This window comes from Lathyrus oleraceus, chromosome 1 (genome assembly GCF_024323335.1).
Source record: "Lathyrus oleraceus cultivar Zhongwan6 chromosome 1, CAAS_Psat_ZW6_1.0, whole genome shotgun sequence".
NCBI lineage: Eukaryota > Viridiplantae > Streptophyta > Magnoliopsida > Fabales > Fabaceae > Lathyrus > Lathyrus oleraceus.
In genome coordinates this window covers 448,162,719-448,183,409 of record NC_066579.1, presented here as the reverse complement: position 1 = coordinate 448,183,409, position 20,691 = coordinate 448,162,719, and the positions used below count along the sequence as shown (strand labels likewise).

Genomic DNA, 20,691 nt, shown 5'->3' with positions numbered 1-20,691 from the left:
CGTGTCGTGCCTCTCTCTTAATCTCCCAAATGTAACTTCTTTTCTCATCTCACTCCCTCGTATGTAAAACGAGTTTCTTTCATGTAATGTAATGATATGAAGAAAGCAAAGAAGTCAGTGCCAAAGGAAGACAACCTTGAAGATCTTGCTTGGAGAAGCTTAGATCGTTATAGGTTAGCTTAGGTTCTCTCATTGGCTTGGGAGAACAATTGCGCTAGGGGCCATAACTGTTTCATTTTGTTTATATGTATGTTGATGCATGTGTATGTATGTTGATGCATGTGAGAGACGGTTTATATGATAAACAAGCCGGTGAGATCAGTAGAATTGCAATTCCCTCAAAACTAAATATTAAGTTTTAAGCTTTCCAAGTTTTAACACTCATCAAGACTAGTAATGGAAATTGTAGGTTTCGCCTACGCGAGGTGCATGATCTATATATTAGTAAGGTGCGATGGGATAATTGTAATATCCAACTGTTAAAACAATGGGTCAAACTTAACTAAACAAATTATAATAAGATTATATATGTTTAGAAGCAAGAGTTGGGAATAATCCATATGATGGATTAGAATAAGGAGTTATTCACCCAACTGAATTTTCGAGAGTTGTATGAGATACAATTGGAAGGAGTTCCTACCTAAAATAACCTAGTTTTGTGTAATCCGCCTACGCGGACTTAGAACGAAGTGAAATATGGATCTCGACCCACTAGAAAATCTTCCAACGGGATTTTCCGAATCAGATGATGAGGGTCATTTGTTTTGAGTAAAATAGTGGGAGCATGTTTAATTAAAGGCCTAATTGAATATGTCAATGATACTTACATTTTCATTAATCCTTATGTAGATCACCATGACAGCAAACACCTCTAACAACATCCTGCGATCAATCCTTGATAAGGAAAAATTGTCTGGGACAAATTTTCTGGATTGGCACCGAAACCTGAGGATTGTCCTCAAACATGATAAAAAGCTGTATGTCTTGGAGACACCTGTTCCTGAAGAGGAACCTCCTAGTTCTGCACCTAAGGCAGAAAGAGATGCTTATAAGAAGCATGTCGATGATGCCAATGAAACTGCTTGTCTCATGCTGGCTACCATGAACTCAGAATTGCAAAAGCAACATGAGAACATGTCAGCGTTCGATATGATCGAACACCTGAAGTTGCTCTATCAAGAGCAAGCAAGGCATGAGAGGTTTGAAGTTTCAAAAGCCCTTTTTCAAAGCAAGTTAGCTGAGGGAGCCCTTGTAGGTCCCCATGTACTCAAGATGATTGGGTATGTGGAAAACCTTGAGAGATTGGGTTTTCCCCTCGAAAAGGAACTTGCAACTGATTTGATCTTGCAATCGTTGCCAGATAGTTTCAGTCAATTTGTCCTAAATTTCAATATGATTGATATGGACAAATCTCTTCCTGAACTGCTCGCCATGTTAAGAACTGCCGAGCAGAATCTGAAGTCAAAAGGGAAGTCCATTCTGATGATCGGAAATGGAAAGAGACAGAACAAAAGGCCCACTAAGCAGAGTGATAAGGGGAAGGGCAAGGAAGTTGCCAATCCCAGATCCACTGCTGCTTTGAAGCCTAGTGGAGGTATAGCAAAAGAAGGCACCTGCTTCCATTGCGGCAAGACCGGACACTGGAAGAGGAACTGCCCAAAGTACCTGGAAGATAAGAAGAATGGAGTAGAGACTTCAACTTCAGGTATTTTTGTTATTAATTTATCTATTTCTGCATCATGGGTATTAGATACTGGATGCGGTTCTCACATTTATACAAATGTGCAGGGGCTGAAAAGAAATAGAGATTTGGCAAAAGGTGAGGTCGACCTACGAGTTGGCTATGGAGCAAAGGTTGCTGCTTTAGCCGTAGGAACTTTTGTATTGACTTTACCTAGTGGTTTAATAATTCAGTTAGAGAACTGTTATTATGTACCTGCAATTAGCAGGAATATTATTTCCATTGCTTGTTTGGACAAGTTTGGTTTTTCATTTATAATAAAGAACAATTGTTGCTCAATTTATTTGAATGATATATTCTATGCTACTGCACAAATGAACAATGGACTATATGTCCTTGATCTTGAAATGCCTATTAATAACATTAATAAAAAGGGGTGAAACCTAACGAGTTAAAAACCAACTAGGTAAGAATATTAAAACTCCTCGATCAGATCGAAAAGATGAGTATTTAATCCTAGAGTTTGATGACCATCTGAAAGAGTGTGGGATCCTATCCCAACTTACTCCTCCTGGAACATCCCAATGGAAGGGTGTACCTGAGAGAAGAAATCGAACCCTGTTGGACATGGTCCGATCCATGATGAGTCACACCAATCTTCCTAACTCCTTTTGAGGACATACACCATTGACATCAGCTTACACACTTAACCGTGTTCCATCCAAAAGGTTGAAAAGACACCATATGAGATATGGAGTGGTAAGAGACCACATATGTCTTACATGAAGATTTGGGGTTGCGAAGTTTATGTGAAATGACAAAATTTCAACTAAGCTTGAGCCCAAATCTGACAAACGCTTATTTGTGGGGTATCCTAAAGAAATAAGAGGATATTATTTCTACAATCCTCCTGAGGGCAAAGTGTTTGTCGCTCGAACTTGAGTTTTCCTAGAAAGGGATTTTATTTCCAAAGGAATCAGTGGGAGGAAAGTAGAACTTGAAGAAATTCAAGAATCACAAAGCATCGATGCACCTATGGAGGAATTAGAGCAGGAAACACAGGTAGTTGTGTAAGAGCAACCTGCTCAAGTAGAACAAGACCAGCGTAGGTCAGGCAGGATACGTCACCTACCTGAGATATATGGATATCTGATCAAGGTGATGTATTACTCATGGATCAAGATGAGCCTGTGACCTACTCATGGAATCTTCGCCTTGATGAAACAGTAAGACTGTATGGATTCATCAAGAAGGAAGATGAGCCTTGTGTCTACAAGAAGGTTAGTGGGAGCATGATCGTATTCCTGGTATTATATGTAGATGACATATTACTCATTGGAATCGATATCCCTACCCTGCAACAAGTAAAGTCTTGGTTGGGGAAATGCTTTTCTATGAAGGACCTGGGTGAAGCAGCCTATCAGAATCTATAGAGATAGATTATGAAATGCTTGGCCTAAGTCAGAGTACATAGACAAAGTGCTGAGACGCTTTAATATGAATCCAATCTGGTTATGTGTTTTGCTTAAATGGTGGCATTGTGAGCTTGAAAAGTTCAACGCAAGATGCAGTTGCTGATTCTACAACTAAGGCCGAGTATATTGCTGCCTTGAGTGCAGCAAAGGAAGCTGTTTGGATCAATAAACTTGGCATAGTCCCTAGCATTATGGATCCCATTGGTCTCTATTATGATAACAATGGTGTTATCGCACAAGCTAAGGAGCCTAGATCTCACCAACGATCCAAACACATACTTAGGCGTTGTGTGAAAATATGTAAAGTACCTACACTTGACAATGTTGCTAACCCACTGAGAAAGCCTCTTGCGCAGCAGAAGCATGATGGCCATACTAGATCAATAGGCATACGGGGTATGTCTGATTGGCTCTAGTGCTAGTGGGAGATTGTTGGTGTAAGCCCTAGAGGCCAATACTTTTGGTACTTGTATCGAATTATTTATTAATAATAAAAGGCATTTTCTTTATTATGGTTGATTAATAAAGTCCCTAGAATAGATAGTCCGTTTAATGTATTAAGTGTGACTTAATCATGAGAACACATTAAACATAAGGACACTATTCTTAAAGTATCCGTAGTCGAGCTTTAAATGTGAAGTGGGATAACATTAAAGCATTAAGACTATTATGTTTGTAGACTGATGATCACATCTCATGGATCATGGATAAAGAGTTATCGAGTCTTAAACATAGGTATGAATATTAGGAGTAATATTTATACCGGATTGACCCGCTATGAGAATACTATATAGAAAGTTATGCAAAGTGTCATAAGTTATTCTCATGGTGATAATAGTGTATACCACTCTTCGACCTGAAACCACTATGGATCCTAGATGTAGAGTCGAGTGCTTTATTGCTGATCCAACGTTGTCCGTAACTGGATAACCATAAAGGCAGTTGATAGGTACTCCACGAAGCATGCTGAGGGACATGAGTGTCCTAGATGGAATTTGCCAATCCTGCTTAACAGGATAAATGTCTATGGGCCCAATATTGAACTGGACAAGGGTGACATGGTCTATACCTTGTGTTCAATATAGACATAAGGGCAAAGGGGTAATTATACACATAATTATTATCACAGGAGGTTTTGTTAGATCACATGACATTTTCGTGACTTGGGTAGCAATGATGTGTTGCTAGATACCGCTCACTGTTTATCATGTTAAATGCGTGATTTAATATAATTGCCAACGTCGCGAAAACCTATAGGGTCACACACAAAGGACGAATTGATAAGAGATAGAATAATTAAGGAACACCGTAAGGTACGGTGCACTTAAGTGGGAGACGAAATATGGTAAGGTACCAAATACTTAAGTGATTTTGGCATATTATGAGATATGGGCCAAAATGCACTTAAGTGGGCTTTTTGGCTTGAAGCCCACACAAGTGGTTCTATAAATAGAACCCCTTGGGTAGAAGCATTGTCACTCCATTCCACTCAGACAGAAATTCAAGTAGAGACTTGGAATTTTGTCTCCCTCTTTCTCTCACTCAAAGCCTTCATTCATAACAGCTAGCACTGCGATTGAAGGAATCCGTTCGTGTGGACTGAGTAGAGACGTTGTCATCATTCAACGTTCGTGATCGCCCCGTGGATTTGCTTCAAAGGATCCGATCATTATCAGAGATCTGCACCAAAGGTTTGAATCGCCACAAGAGGTAACGATTCTATCACTGATCATGCTCATTCGTAAGGATCACTAATGGAGAAAATTTTAAATTCCGCTGCGCCTTGGATGGCAATTCTCCTTCAGCCTAACTTCTCTTTTTTTTTTACCACACCTTAATATCATGCACACTCACACTCACAGAATCAGAAGTTAATGGAATGAAGAGTTACAAATTTTCAAAAAAGCAAAGTAAAAACACACACAAAAAGGATCCCACTGGGCATGCCAATTTGTTTACTGTGAAATTTGGTAAATAAATACAAGTTTCTATTAATACTTAAGGGATCAAACTCGAAAATCTCCCGAAACATATTTATGTGCATTTATGGTTTTGAACAACATTTTGTGTTGAAATAGAAGGGTAACTTCTTAGATTCATTTCAATGTTGCTTTGAAGCAGGATTTGGAATAAAATATTTTTCAGAATAAAGATTGAAAACAAAATGCAAGATGAAGTAGAAGCATGAACTGTAAAGTGAAATCTAAAGGTAACTCAATGCATAAAAGATACTTAAATATGAAAAAACTTGAAATTTATAAATTGTGGAACGCATACGTACATTTTTCTCACTCGTTTTTCAAATGCACAGATACTTTTAGTTTACACAATATGTGTACAATTGTGGGTCCCTTCCCATATGAACATAAGTCCTTTTATATACTACTCTAAAATAACTACCCAAGAATGGTCGACAAACCCTATCACGCCACATTTCATCCCCATGCATCGGTTCTATCCGACGAGCCTCAACGCGTCTTCGAGTAACCGTCTATGTTAAACCAATTCCTCTATTTTAACACCATTCAAATATCTTAACTATTTTTACTGGTCATCAAGAATTGACTTCCCACGTCAAAGTCTTTAATGTCAACCATGCTACGACAACCCAGTCTAGCATTTTCCACATTCAATGCCTAAGTCGACATTGTTTCCATTGTAATGATAAACTTAAACCTTAGTCAACATAGCATAGTACTCAATTTCACTAAATCCCAAACTCTTACAATGCCCTTCGATGTGGAGTTACTTCGACCGACATCACTATATGTGACTTCTGATCTGGCATCAGCTTGGTTCCCCTTGGACTTCATTTTACCTTGTCCTTCAAACTAGCATATTCATTGTTGTCCCATTAATAATTTCGACTTATAGTCAAGTCGAAAAATCCAAGGTAACAGTCCCTAAGCTGAAGGCTACCCTTTTTAATAAGAGACGAGACTGTCAGTATGGGATGAGTGTTCATCTTTAGCCAAATGTCTCTTAGATAATTAGGCGGTAACAGGATATCTTACACTTATTTATATTGGACTCTAAGATGTCAAAACATCAATCAATCGTGAAAGCTTGAGTGTTTTAGCGGGAAAATAGCATGAGTGGTATTTAATGCAACTCATGATGGTATTCTTTGCGAAAATTAGTTTGGCATCTATCCTTACACGCGTCTTCCAGGTGTAGAGACTTTTTCGCTTCTTGTGGCAGTTACCTTGTTAGATTGATGCATGGTCTGGGCTACTGGGTTTCTGATATATTGTTTTGGAAAAGTAATTTCTTTCCTTCTTCTTTCCAAACAAATACACCAGCTGAGGGTGACAGTAGAGAAACTAAAGAATTCACTTTTCTTCCTAGGGTAGAAACATTGTATTTCTGTTCTTCCAACCCAAAATAATAATGGGTAGGAAAGCCAAAATCATCCATGTATGAGATATTATGTCCTTGTACTCCAATTCAGACATGATCAACGAGTTTCGCAGAGACATTAGGTTTTCCAGCACGGGACGTGAAGAGGATATGGTATTGGAGTCTTGTTCAGGGAAAGAGAGGCACAACATGGATACCTCTGACGAGGCATTTTATCCTTATTTTTACCTCCACCTACCTGTTATTCATGAGTTATGGGTCTTAATCCCTTTTACTTCCTTTGAGGGAGTATTCTTGGTGATCATCAATGTTGTCCCTTCTCAAATTACTCTGAATGTATGGAGTGTGCTTAGATCTTTTCAGATAGTCTATTGTAGGTTGGGAGTATCCCTTATTATGGGGTTGTTCCTTTACTTCTTCGGTATATAATTTCTTCCCAACAACGTCTGGGTAACGTTGTTCCCTTTGTCATGAGGTTGTTTGCTTAAGTCTTTCGCGTAATGTTATGAGGATTGGAAGGATATGTTTGTGTGAGTGAGAGGGTGAGATGATGCCTCTCCAGTGACTACAGGGGCACGGGGTGGCCCTCTTTTTCATCTATCATGGACTCTAGAACCTCTGATTATTCAAGGGGTGGACTCAGGCATTTTTTCTCCTCTTGATCAGGAAGTAATCTGAATTCTAAATACTCAGACTCTCATTACGCGAGACAATGAAGACGACAACGGGGTAATGGAGTATTTAGGTATGTATTATGTTACGAAAGAATACCTTCTAATATGATCATGTGCTTATCATTTTATATGTGCTAATAGTATTTCCTTATATGTAGAGGATATGACGGGGATCTCTCTTGAGGAGAGGATAGAGCACCAGATTAAGATACATATGACACATCAACGGGATAGTCTTCCCTTTCCCCTCCCACAGACCGTAGCTATTGATGGAGGGGCAAGGTAGTGTGAAACCTCATGGGCTGGTAACACCCACCTATAAAGATTCCATAGTGGGAGGAGCGCCCCTCTAGGACATCAGGGAGTCGTGAGCTAGTTGAAAGGGAGGAGAAAGCAAATGATGAATGTGTCCCCCTGGAACCTTCTTTATGGAATAATCGTGCCTTTAACGTGGTGGAGTTTTTTTATCGTCACTTTTCCTTCCCAAAGAATTTTCTAGGTGATTATCAATTTCTCCTTGGCATGTCCTCCACTATGCTAACTTGTTTACTAGAAGTCCAACTTTTGAGATTCCTTATAGTGGATAAATCTATGAGGGATAAAAATTCCAGCATTATCTGAGGACTACAATCCAAGGTGAACCATGCAAATATAAGTGCTCATAAAGGTGGAAGGTATTAAGATTGCCGAGGGAAAACGGAATGTTGTGAATGCACTTACTAAGGAAATATCCATTGAGGCTCTCACCCAGTTTGAGAAGGTGAGGCGTCTAGAGCAACCACTTAAGAAGGCTTGTAACACCTTGGAGAATCTGAACTAGAGAGTCTCACAATGCAAGGATGAAGCTGTGGTAATCTTCGTCCATCATTTTGAGAATGCGAGAAGACATGTCGCCTTCCTTTATCCTAATTTGGACTTAAGTCCGACAGATCCCTTTCATGTGGTTCGAGACAGACATCTAGTGGACGAAGAATGGTTCCTCATGTTTTTATCTTTTTTGTAATATACTAATTTTTATAATATTGAGCGGTTCCTGCTTTGTTAAATGTGATCAGGGTAACCTTATACCTATGTTCAGGGCATAATAACCTTCCAGTGCGTTTTCCTTGGTTCTTTATCCTAATAATCCATATCACTAGGAAATTTCGCTCACTTTTATTCTGGTTGGGGTCCTCCTCGAAGACCCCATATTCTAGTGTCCAAGTATTTATTTCAAGGATTCCCAACCTCGGTTTCCCTTTGGGACGACCAGGATCCCACTTAGGGATCCGGTAATAGGCATAAAAATCCCACTTAGGGATCAAGCGTTTTGATTGCCTCTATGGGCGCTTAGGATCACACTTAGAGATTCAGTGTTTTAATTTCCTCTACAGGCGGCAAGGATCCCACTTAGGGATCCATCCTTTTGATTACCTATATGACGACAAGGATCCCACTTAGGAATCCATCCTTTTGATTGCCTCTGTTGGTGGAAAGGATCACACTTAGGGATCCAACACTTTTATTACCTCTATATGCGGCAAGGATCCCACTTAGGGGTCCAATATTTGGATATCCTCTATGGGTGGCAAAGATCCCACTTAGGGGTCCAGCATTTGGATCACCTCTATGGATGACAAGGGTTCCTATTTGGTATCAATCGTTTTGATCACATGTATGTGCGGAAAATATCTCATTTAGGTATTTTGCATTTTGGTTGCCTCTATGGGGAAATCTTTTCCCTAGTTTGTGGATTTCTTGCCAAAAAGGTAAGAACCAACATACATAAATATTCTAAAATAATAAAGTGAAGGGCCTCATTAAAAACCATATCCCATGAAGAACGCGGAGGGAAAAGAGTGCACCCCCACAAAATAAATATGGCCTTACAATCGAAGAGATTTAATACTCGCCTACGAAAAACAACAACAAAGCAGCCACACAATAATAAAGAAAAATAAATAAATGACAATGCAGATGGGTATATAGGGCATTACTTATGGGCCTTCACTTATGGAACTCTTCGGTGATTGGATGGAGAGCCTTTTAGCCATTGCAGGTTTCTCCTTGTGGTTTTATTCTTGAGCCCACTTTATTGGCTTTCGCATCTATAGTGTGGTCCTTTTGTAGTTGAAGATCTCTACGTAATATTTCCTGGTGATCTCTTGATCTCCTTGGATAACTATTACTCGTCCATTGGATAACGAGCAATTCATTCATAAATACAGAGTGAACAAGGCGGTGCCCAACTGGTTAAAAGTTACTCATCCTATAATCATATTGTAGGAAAAAAGGGCATCAATAGCCAAACACCTAAACTTTATTTTATTAGCTTGATATTGCTCTTCAAACGTGGTTTTCAAGGTGTTGTATCCTCTTACTTGTACTTGTTATCCAGAGAATCCAACCAACAAACCTTTAAAGGGTTTCGAGTCCTCCGGGTCGAGGCAAAGTCTTTCAAATACTCCCCAGTACAAAATATCTACAAGATTCCTCTAGTCTAAGAGATCTCTTTTGATATCTCATTCATTGTATCTTATGATAATGAGCACGGGGTCATCATTATGAGCGTGAATGTTAGTTGTATCTTTCTCAGAGAAGGAGATCATGGCTTCTGGTGCTTGGGATCTTCCTTCGATGTCGGGGAGGTCTTCTATATTCAGGATTTGCCGAGTGTACCTTTTATGGGCGGAACTAGACTCCCTGCCCCCGAAGAATACTCCTGCTATGGTGTTGAGCATGTGGCACACAACTTTACCGCCCTCACCGTATGATGCATGTTTTTCTTTGTTAAGCCTAGATCTTCCTATGTCATCTCACCCTCGCGAGCTAGTCTTGTATGACCCACGGGAAATATGCATATTGTTGATATAGGTAGTACCAAGGAATCTTTATAAGCCTCCCTTCAACCCTGCAGTCCCATACCTTCACAACCTCAGGTTCCTCTCATTCCAATGTGAATTTAGGCGACCACTCTCTGCCATCTTCGGCCTCCATCTTCGACCTCAGGTGTTACAACCACTCTTCGCCCTCGGGTATTAGATGCCCACCAACTTTTGCTTGGTTCGTCCCCAAACCACATTGTACTAGGAGGGATCTCCTATAATACAATTTGTAACACCATATACTACTTTCAGAATTACTGACTGATCGCATAAATCAACACAGATCTTTTTAGCATGCTTTGTCCTCACTCACATGCTTTCCGGGAAACTTCCAAGATGGACGCACATACAAGTATTACTCCAAGTCAATAACGCTTAACTATGAAGTTCTTATTTGTTAGGCTACCGGAAAGAAGATGTATCTTGTTGGTATATGTAATACAAATCATCATTATAAGTCTTCCTTCAACCATGCAATTCCATAACTGCACAGCCTTAGGATCCTCTCATTCTGATGTGAATTTGGGCGATAACTCCCAGCCCTCTTCGGTCTCGGGTGTTACAACCACTCTCCTCCCTCTTCGGCCTCGAGTGTTACATGGACGACCCTGATGGTGGCTTTGTTAAATCAGGCGAGGTAGTCCCTCAACGACTCTAATGGACCCTGTTGTTTGTTGAGCAGGATGGTAGTGTACATTTTCCTATGACAGCTGGCGGCGAACTGGTGTACGAATTTCATTACCAACTCCTCACAGTTGGTGATTGAGGCACGGGGTAGACTCATATACCATCACATGGAGGCGTTCCTAAAAGTGCCAAATAACAACTTACACTTCAGAGAGTCGGACGCTCATATGATAGTCATTTGTGTGTTGATGGAGGGGACGTACTCATAGGGATCACTACGACCATCGAACTTAGTCAAAGAGGGAGGTTTGAATCCCTCAGGGACATGCGCTCCTCATATCTCGTCTAAGAGTGGATGGAGATCAAACACTTCAATTTCCTTCGGGGGATTGGACTTCTGTTGGCACTGTCTGATGTTGTGGACATCCTTCTCCAACGTTTACTTATGACACCGTAATTCGTCCATGGAGGCGCGCATCTCCGCTATGGCATCAGTATCACCGTTACTGCTGGTACCTTCTATCGTAGGGAATCGAGCTCTCATATTAACAATGACAAAAAATGGCTATGTGTAGAAATGAAGGGTAACTATGAGTAAAATGATGGTTATGAAGAAGGTATGACCAGTTTTATCCGGGGCCCTATGGTGGGCGTCATTGTACTGGTCAAAAAGTACATGTGTACATCTTACCCCCTACAAGAGGCACTCAAAGGCCTTAGTAGGTGTATAACAAATAATGGTTGTTAGAGCTTACCACGACAATGAGAAACTCTCTACGCTATTGTTTATGGTGATTTAAAGGAACTTTTCACGTGAGGTGAAAGGATATGTATATATTATCGGTAATTCAATATTCAATAAGCAGAGAAAAATTAGCACTATCGAATTTTCCAAAATGTGTTATAGTTTACCGGATTTTTTGAAAAGTATGGTAATTTATCAGATTTTTCAAAAAATTCAATAGTGTTAAAAAAATTATTTTCTCACAAATATAAACTACCGACAATTTTCAAGCATTATGAAAACTACACCAATTTTTTTTTAAATAGGATATTTCTTCAAATATTTATCAGAAATCAATAATTTTTTTACCAAAACTTTTCTAAAAAATATCCAATAAAATCAACAACTTTTTTACCAAAATTATCTAAAAAATTCAATAAAAACAAAAAAATCCAAAAATATTTAGCAAAGATATAAAGATGATAACAACCCCCATGTGAGATTGTCACGTTTAATTTTAGAGGTGGTAAGTTAAATTCTCCATTTTTCGATTTGATAGCTCTAATTACCGTTGACTCAACTGTCTCTTAATACTTAAGATATGACTCATTTGTTTTCATATTTTCATATACAAAATTTTAGCTATAAAACTAAATTAAAACATCATGGCAGCTTGATGATTAGAAGTGGGGAAATAGAATAGTAACCAAAATCTAAAACTGATGCCTTTTTATCAATCACACTCCATGTAATCAACTTTCTAAAAGCACAAAAATACAAAACAAGAAAGAGTAAAGAATGCCTTTTTTTAGTGCTTCAGCTTTTTCCTCAAATACAAAACATACACCTAAAAGTACACAAAAAATATAGCATTGTTACATTTACCAAAAATAAATCCAAGCTAATGTGTCAAAAATAAAAATGACTAAAATGACCAATATCTTATGAAGAAGGGTAACCATTGTTGTTGATTTCTAGTTGCTTCCCAACAACAACAAACATGACACTGCCCAAAAACATGTGTATATGTTTGGTAGTACAGTGGGCCACCGCTGACTCACATTTTTCACCGTGATTTTGAGAAACTGAGAAACTGGTATGTGTAGCTTTTGTCCCACCGTGATTTTCCAAGTTTTCCAAACACTATCAAATGTACAAAAGATGAATGGCATGCTCAAATAATCATGATGAACTGAGTCATGCCATCTTTGACAAACTAGCATCAATAATGAACAATGATGCATAAAACTAACTCACATCATTCCTGCTACTAATTACATTTGTTAGCATAATAAATCAAGATCTCACACCAAATTAATGAAAAATAGACAGGTTAAGTCCAGAAACGGAGTTCATCGTATCCGCAAATCCGTCCTTCTACATCGTTAGCAAGAGATCCTGAACAATTTCAGACATAGCTGGCCGAAACTCAGGTTCACGCTGAAAATAAAAATGAATGAAAGGTGAGTAGATGATAACTGATAAGCATTAAGGCGTTACCATTATTCCTATTGCAACTTAGATTACCTGAATACACGACGAAACAATATCTGCAAAACGTGACAAGGACTTCATAGAATACGATCCATTTAAATGAGGGTCAACCATTTTTGACAATGCATCAATGTCATGGAGTTGAGGTACTGCCCATCTCACCAAAAACTGCTCTCCGCGAGGCCGTGACCTGTAAAGTATGTACATTGTCTTAGCAAATACGGCTTTGCTTCAAGGTGAACCGTAAAAGTAACGAAAAATGAACGAATTTGCAAAATGAGATCGATCACCTGTCGTGCGATTTTCTTCCCGTGAGAAGTTCTAGCATTACAACTCCAAAACTAAACACGTCACTTTGCTGTGTATAACTTCCAGACTCAAATTCTGGAGCGCTGTAACCATAAGCTGTGAGGAGGCGTCCAGATAACTGTAATCGATGTAATGTTTGTTAGTCAGAAAAGTAACAAAAACAGAATCGAAAATAATATGTATCGCACCTTGATAATTCCATTCGAGTATCGTATTTTTTCGGCCATTTATTTTTTAACATTCAATAACACTCCAAGAACATATGAAACTATATAAGGCTTAAAGAGATACCTGACCAACAGCACCAGAAGATAGCAAATGACCTAACCCACAATCAGAGACACACACTTCCGACTTTTCGTTCAGGAGAACATTAGCAGACCTAAAATTTCGATGTACAATGGGCGGCTGGAAATTCTCATGCAGATATCTGATCCATGGGAAAAATAAAATGAAAAATCAATCTTCGTTAATAGAAATCGGAATTAGATATTTAGTTCATCGCTAAACTCACTCTAAAGCCCTTGCAGCACCGAGTGCAACCTTAATGCGCTCATTCCATGGAAATTTAATACAATGTTCGTCATCACCGTGAAGTGCATCTTGGAGGGTTCCATTATTACAATATTCGTATATAAGTAATCGTTGGTTATACTCAGCACAGTAGCCGACAAGCTTTGCAATATTGACATGCTGGATTTTTGAGATGCTAGATACCAATTGAAGAAACTGCTCATCGGTTTGGTCCTTGAAAGCTCTAGTGTCCAGTTTCTTCACCGCCAATAGCTACAGAGATAATTCAAAAGATATAAGCATGTGAAGCGCCGAGAAACCAAGTCAAGCTGTGAAAATGTTATAAATTGCTTATTAACCGGACAAATACTACCTTTCCATCGGGGAGCTCGGCTCTATAAACAGATCCAAGAGTGCCTTCACCAATAAGATTTTCTTGGGAAAAGCTATTTGTATATTGCTGAAGTGATGCAACGGTATACATTTTGATGGAACTTGTCATAATTTTTCTGTCAGCTGCTTTGGTAGTTACCGCAGAATTGACAGTGACCTTCTCAACAGGAATGATTGGCAGAGGATGTGGTGGTGGCTGCAGAAGGGAAGGTTTAGAAACATTATTGTATTCCGAAGTTGCAGTTACTGTGTTGACATATCCTTCTTGTTCATCCTGAACCTTTGGAAACGAATTCGTTCTCCTATTAGGAACTTCATTGAAACGCGATGTTTTCTCAGCTGCGTCATTGTGAGTAGGTTTATGCAAAGTATTTGGAAAAGCCTCCAGATCAAGCTTCTGAGAGTTTTTATCTTTCGGCTTTCTCTTACAGCACCACGCCGTACAAACACAAATTCCCAAAGCGATAAATATTAATGTACCGGCACCGGCAATCCAAAAGCCGTGCTTAGCTAGGAAAGACTTCTTAACTTTTCTAGGTGCCGGTGATGGGAAGTCAGAAGGACTATAAACCACATGCCAAGGTGATTCTTCGGGAGATAGACCGGTAACTACAGGTGAGGGGGCTAAAGCAGACTGTGTCGGAATAATAGTAGTATTAAACGGATTCCCATCTTTTCTGCAAGGAATATGCTACATTGTTAACTGGAATGATGAAAGATTTTGAAACGAGGTAATGAAAGAATTCAGTTGAAACCATGACTTACTTCAAATTAGGGATGTTAGACACGTTCGGAGGAATTGGCCCGGAGAATAAATTATTCTCGATATTCCTACAAAATAGTAAATTCATGAATTTAATCACAATATATATTTTTTACTTCCTATGCATTCTTGTAGGATATAGATAATATTTAAATGCATATTTGTAAGAATTATTTCGATGGTAAGAATTGTACAATTCTTGAAGAGGAATGTCCTGCAAAACTAAAAGGGTTCCTCCGAGTTGATTGTTCTGCAACAGTCTGCAAATGAAGATTAATTAAATAAATATTAACAAATCCTCGTAGAAAAAGTAGGAAAATGGAATTTATTCTTAGCGGGAAAATTTGCTTACAATGATGTAAGAGATGATAAACTCCCCATTGAGGAAGGCAGCTGGCCGGTCAAGTTGTTATCGGCCAAATCCCTGCATCATTAGCACAATAGAGTTTCATAAATAGTGTATGACAAGACATGAGAAATATGAATATGGGCGGCATCACGAGATGCGGGAATATTTTTGTACTCACAAGCTTGACAATTGGGATAATAAGGATAAGGCATCGGGAATGCTTCCATTTAAGCGATTTCTTGCGAGAGACCTACATGTTAAAAGGAGGGGAAGAAAAGAAAAAGCTTACTCGACACATATGAATCTGGCAACAGACATTTTACTAAATAGAACTAGAAAATCATGAATTAGAGATTATAAAGATGACATACAAGCTTGTAAGAGTAGGCGGTAAAGTGAATGGAATGGTTCCTCCAATGTGGTTGTTGCTAAGATCACTGCACAATGTAAAATAAAAAGCTTCGTGAGGTTTCTACTTTCTAGTAAAAAATATTTTCGTTATACAATAACTGGTCATGAGTTAAGTTTTTCCAATTAATCAAAACAAAATCACCCGTGACTTTGGAAATATAAGAGCATAGCTATGTAGCACTGACACTTCAGATCAGCGTAGTCAAGATCGAGTGCTGGATCTTAACATCTTACGTGCTGAGGTTGCCTTGTAGTGCCACGATCGAAGAAAGATCTTTTTTTGTGCACGGCGTGGTCGTGATCGAGCTTTCTAGAGCAAGATCGTAAAAAAAAGTGTTGGACCTGTTTTTTTGGGCTGTCTAACCAGGTCAGTTTTTGTAAGTGAAAACCCGATTATTATTTCAATTAGGTTTTCCCTTCTAACCCTAAAACAGAAACGACTGCATCTTTCACGATAGGTGCCGGTACCTCTGCAACTTTCAAGCTTCATGTTCCCATCCCCATTCCATTTTCCCCTTTTCTTATCGTCACCGTTAATCTTCTCCACGGCGAGGGCCAGTTCTTCCTTTACCATCAATATTCATGTTCATCTTCTCCCATCATTTTTGTTAACACTATTTTCTTCCCTCAGTAACGGCTTAATATATTAAGATCTCGTGCTTGACTACCTTGCTTCATATTGAAGACGTCTCTGGTGTACAACACTTGTCACAGTACGACATCGCAAGACACTGACACATGTGGTTACATTTAACTATTTCACTTCCTCAAATTATTATTTGTGTCGAGGTATCAGTGTCACTGCTTCATAGGAGCCAATATACATACTTTTAGTATTTCAATGGTTACTAAGGAAACAAGTGCAACATGGCAAAACAACACATTTTTAAATCACATTGGACAAAGATAGTTTGGAATTTAGTGATTCTGAATAACAAAAAGCAACATGTACTATAATCTTGAATATCGACACTTACATTTCCATAATGGATGGAAAATCCAAATTACTGCCCAGCTCTCCACCCAAATTCAAGCCTCCGAGCCGTCTGTCAACCCAAATATAAATTATAACGAGTCTTATCAATCCTAATTGTATCATTACCATTCGAAACCAATTACGAAAACAATAACACAATGTATTAACAAATTAAAATTCAAGAAAGGGTGAATAACTATACATGGCAGTTATGTTGGAGAAGACACACTCCACACCTAGCCAAAGGTCTAAACATGGATCCCCTCCCTCAGGCATCCACCCTAGAAGAGGTGGTGACTCCATAGCAACATATAAACTATTGATTGCTGCAACTGTGACCATTACACATAGTAAGACACTGAGATTAGCCATAAACTAGAACATGCATAACATTTAAACAATTTCAGATACTGAGATTAGCCATAGACTCTCAAAGGAAAAACACAATACATCAAACTTTTGAACAAAACAAAGAATGCGAAGCATATATATATACAATACCATCAACAGGGTCAGTGTCTGCAACAGAGAAAGTTCCCATTAGAATCACGATCAAGGAGGTAACAAAACTTCGTACATGCAACTCCGAATTCGAAAACCCCATTTTCTCAAAAGATAAAAAGCTTCCACCTTTGAAGCCACAAAACCTACACAGAACCAAGTGAAGCTCAAAACTCAGAAACAGAACAAAACAAAAGGAGGAAGCTTTAACGAGAATTTGAGATAATTCTAAGAAAGGAAACAAACCCTTTTGAAGAACGAATCCTAAACGAAAGGGAATAAGCAAAACGGCACAGAAAAATTGAGTAATGAAAAAAGGGTTATGCGTAATATGGTGAATGAAAATTGAAAAGAATGGAACTTGTGACGAGGTACGAGAAAAACAAAATATGAGCGAATTAAGGAAGAGTTAGAAAAAAAACCTTAAGTGTGGTTTTAGTGTTCTGTATACTAGTAAAGTAGCATTGTTCAAAGTAGTGCGACACTCTCTGTTTCTCTCTCTTCTGTTTTTTTGCTTTGCTTTTTCTCTCTCTAGTCTCAAAAGAAGGGAAGAGGGACCAGAGAGCAACGTTTTGATTGAGAACAGGGTGAGTCAAGAAACAGAATGATGGTGTGTACAAGATTCTTCTAACCTATTAGATTCCTAATTTTAAATAGAATTTGTTTTTATGTAAATATATTTAAAATTTTCAAAAGTGATCGAATTGTGATTTTATCAAATCAGAAAATCATATTTGTTATTTGTTGAGATGCAATTTCTATAATTGTTTTTAATCAATCTTATTTAGTGATTTTAGACTTTTTAAAATGTTGTTATTATATGTAGAATTTTTAAATATAGTTAATTTTATTTAATAAAATATATATTTGACTATGTAATTGTGATTTTCTAAATTGAATAACAATTAATCTCTTTTTTATTTATATATTTTAAAAGAAAATATTATTATCTTTTTTTGGGTCAAGAAAAATATTCCTAACTTATTTACACTATTACATTATACTTTGAGAAATAAAAAAAAAATGTTATTAAGAGATCGAATGCTGAAACAACTTATTACCTTCTACTATACAATTCAACTAGCTTCTATTATATCGGTTGAACTTTGTTTTTTACTAAATTATGGAAATAAATGTTAAAATGTTAAATAATTATTTTTAATTAATGATATTTTTTTCAATATTTTGAATAGAAGTGACATAATATTATTTCTTTACTTTTTTGAATTGGTAATTTTATCTATTTAATTTATAACTAAAAATTCAAATGACACTTTTTTTTTGTTGTAAAATTTAAATTATTTTATTAAAATTTAATGTTTTTTAGGTAGATTGTTCTCCAACTATATCCAAATATATAAAACAAAGCTCAAATTTGCAAGGAATGAAAAAATTTGAGTTGAAACTGCAAGAAGAATTTAACATCATCCTCAAGAAAGAAGAATTCGTGTAGTTTCAAAGATCAAGGACTAAGTGGTTTGTTGATGGAAATCCAAATACAAAGTACTGCCATATGAAAATGCTAACCATGAGAAGAAAAAATAAGATTTATATGTTGAAATATGAGAACGGACAATGGGTAGAAGATGAAGAACAACTTAGAAATATGGTAACTGATTACTAAAAAAAGGTGTTTATTATAAGTGGTTCTTGGGCAAACACAAATCATATTCCCTGCATGGATTTGACATATATTCGGAAACTTAATGAACAAGTTAGTAGTGAGGAAATTAAAAAGGCTCTTTTTGACATGAAACCTTGGAAAGCTCCAGACTCAAATGGATTTCTTGCGGGTTGCTATCGGAGGTCGTGGGATGTAGTATGAAGCAATGTTTGTGATTTTGTTTGAAAAGTTTGGGAGAAGCCATATGAGATTGCAACGGTCAATCAAACAAATATTTTCTTAATTCCTAAGATTGAGCAGTCTCATTCAGTCATTCAGTTTTGCCATATCTCCTTGTGTAACACGGTATATAAGGTGGTGAGCAAGATTATTATGGGAAGCTTGAAGATTAGCATGGATATATTGATTTCTCCTTGTCAAACAGAACTTGTCCCTGGTAGATCTATACATGAGAATATCATAATAGTGAAATAAGTGATACATATCATGGAGAAGCTTAAAGGAAAAAAAAGAGATTATTTTGCAATAAAGGTTGACCTTTCGAAAGCTTACGACAAATTGAACTGGGAATTCATTTGGCGTACTCTTCAAGAAATAAAACTTCTTGAACGAATGATTAACCTAATCATGCATACAATGTCGAGTGTAGAAATCAATGTGAATTGGAATGGTGTGAGAAATCGTTTCTTTTATCCTCAACATGGAACTCATCAAGGTGATTTGATTTCACCTTACCTGTTTGTGCTCTGCATGGGCAAGTTATCACATCTTATTGAGCAAGAGGTTAGGAGTAAGAATTGGAAAGTTATCAATCTAGGAAGGCAACGTGCAATGATCTTGCACCTAATGTTTGCAGATGGTTTGTTACTTTTTGGGGAATCCACTGAAAAACAAATGAAGTGTGTTATTGATACTCTAAATCTTTTTTGCAGTATGCCAGGTCAGGAAGTGAGCCATGAAAAAACGAACATGTTATTCTCAAAGAATATTGCAAGAAGCATGCAAATGAAATTATCGCAACTATCTTGTTTCAGGGTTACTAGCAGTTTTGGGAAGTATCTAGGAGTTCCTTTTAGTGGTAAAAAGCTTAGAAGGAATGAATTCCAGTATATAGTAGACCATATTGCTTTGAAATTAACAAATTGGAAAAAGAATAGCTTATTTTTTGCGAGAAGAGTAACCTTAGCGAAAAGTGTTATTGAAGTCATTCTTTTATACCCGATGATAACAAATAGATTGCCTAAATCATAGATGGAATACATGGTTTGCAACAAAAGTTTATATGTGGAGATTCAGATGAGCATAGAAAGATATGTGTGGTAGGATAAGGCTTTCTAACAATACATAAAGCTTTGGGTGGCATTAGTTTCAGAAATTTGGAGGATTTGAACATAGTGTGGTTGATGAAGTTACGATGGAAAATTATTACTAACTCAAAAGAGCTTTGATGCAATGATCAAGAAGTAAATACGGGAAAAAGGAGAATGATGAGGTCACAAGATATAGAGGTTCAGATTCTAGTTTATGGAAAGATATTATCAAGAATATTCCAAAATTGTTAAAGTTGGTAGGCTAAAGTATAGGTGACGGGAGAAACATTAACGCGTGGAAAGACAATTGGATGGGGAAAGAGTTTTGATTGAACAATATTGAGATTAATATCCCAAATGAACTTCTTGGAGCCAAGGTGTGTAATTTGGTGGATGACCAATGGGAATGGAGATTGAGTAATTTACAAAGTTGGATGCCTCATGATCTATTTGACAAGCTTAGTTCGTGTATGCCTCATTGCTTGGGGAAAGAACCTGACGTTTTTATGTTGCAAGTACCGACAATGGATAATTTTTTATGAAGAAGATGTTTAACAATGTAGTTGGGTACGAGGTTGAATTGGTAGAATAAGACTAGGAATTGATTTGGAGAATTGCAGCACCAGAAAGATGTTGAAGCTTT

General features: G+C 37.6%; 1 protein-coding gene across 2 annotated transcripts; it reads right to left on the bottom strand.

Moving 5' to 3' along the window:
- Positions 1 to 12,197: 12,197 nt before the first annotated feature.
- On the bottom strand, positions 12,198 to 17,719 carry LOC127082573 (protein STRUBBELIG-RECEPTOR FAMILY 3). 2 transcript variants are annotated; one of them, XM_051022815.1, is made up of 15 exons: positions 17,537 to 17,719; positions 17,115 to 17,260; positions 16,816 to 16,945; positions 16,615 to 16,683; positions 15,598 to 15,663; positions 15,405 to 15,476; positions 15,230 to 15,301; positions 15,072 to 15,137; positions 14,880 to 14,945; positions 14,095 to 14,791; positions 13,723 to 13,994; positions 13,500 to 13,638; positions 13,190 to 13,326; positions 12,933 to 13,089; positions 12,198 to 12,845 (listed from the first exon to the last, which is right to left on the bottom strand). In XM_051022815.1, exons 2-15 carry the CDS (start codon positions 17,215 to 17,217, stop codon positions 12,783 to 12,785), a joined length of 2,109 nt encoding a protein of 702 aa, XP_050878772.1. In that variant the 5' UTR covers positions 17,218 to 17,260; positions 17,537 to 17,719; the 3' UTR covers positions 12,198 to 12,782. The 2 variants fall into 2 exon arrangements, with proteins under 2 accessions (XP_050878772.1, XP_050878766.1); XM_051022809.1 differs by having other exon boundaries at positions 17,361 to 17,545.
- Positions 17,720 to 20,691: the final 2,972 nt, after the last annotated feature.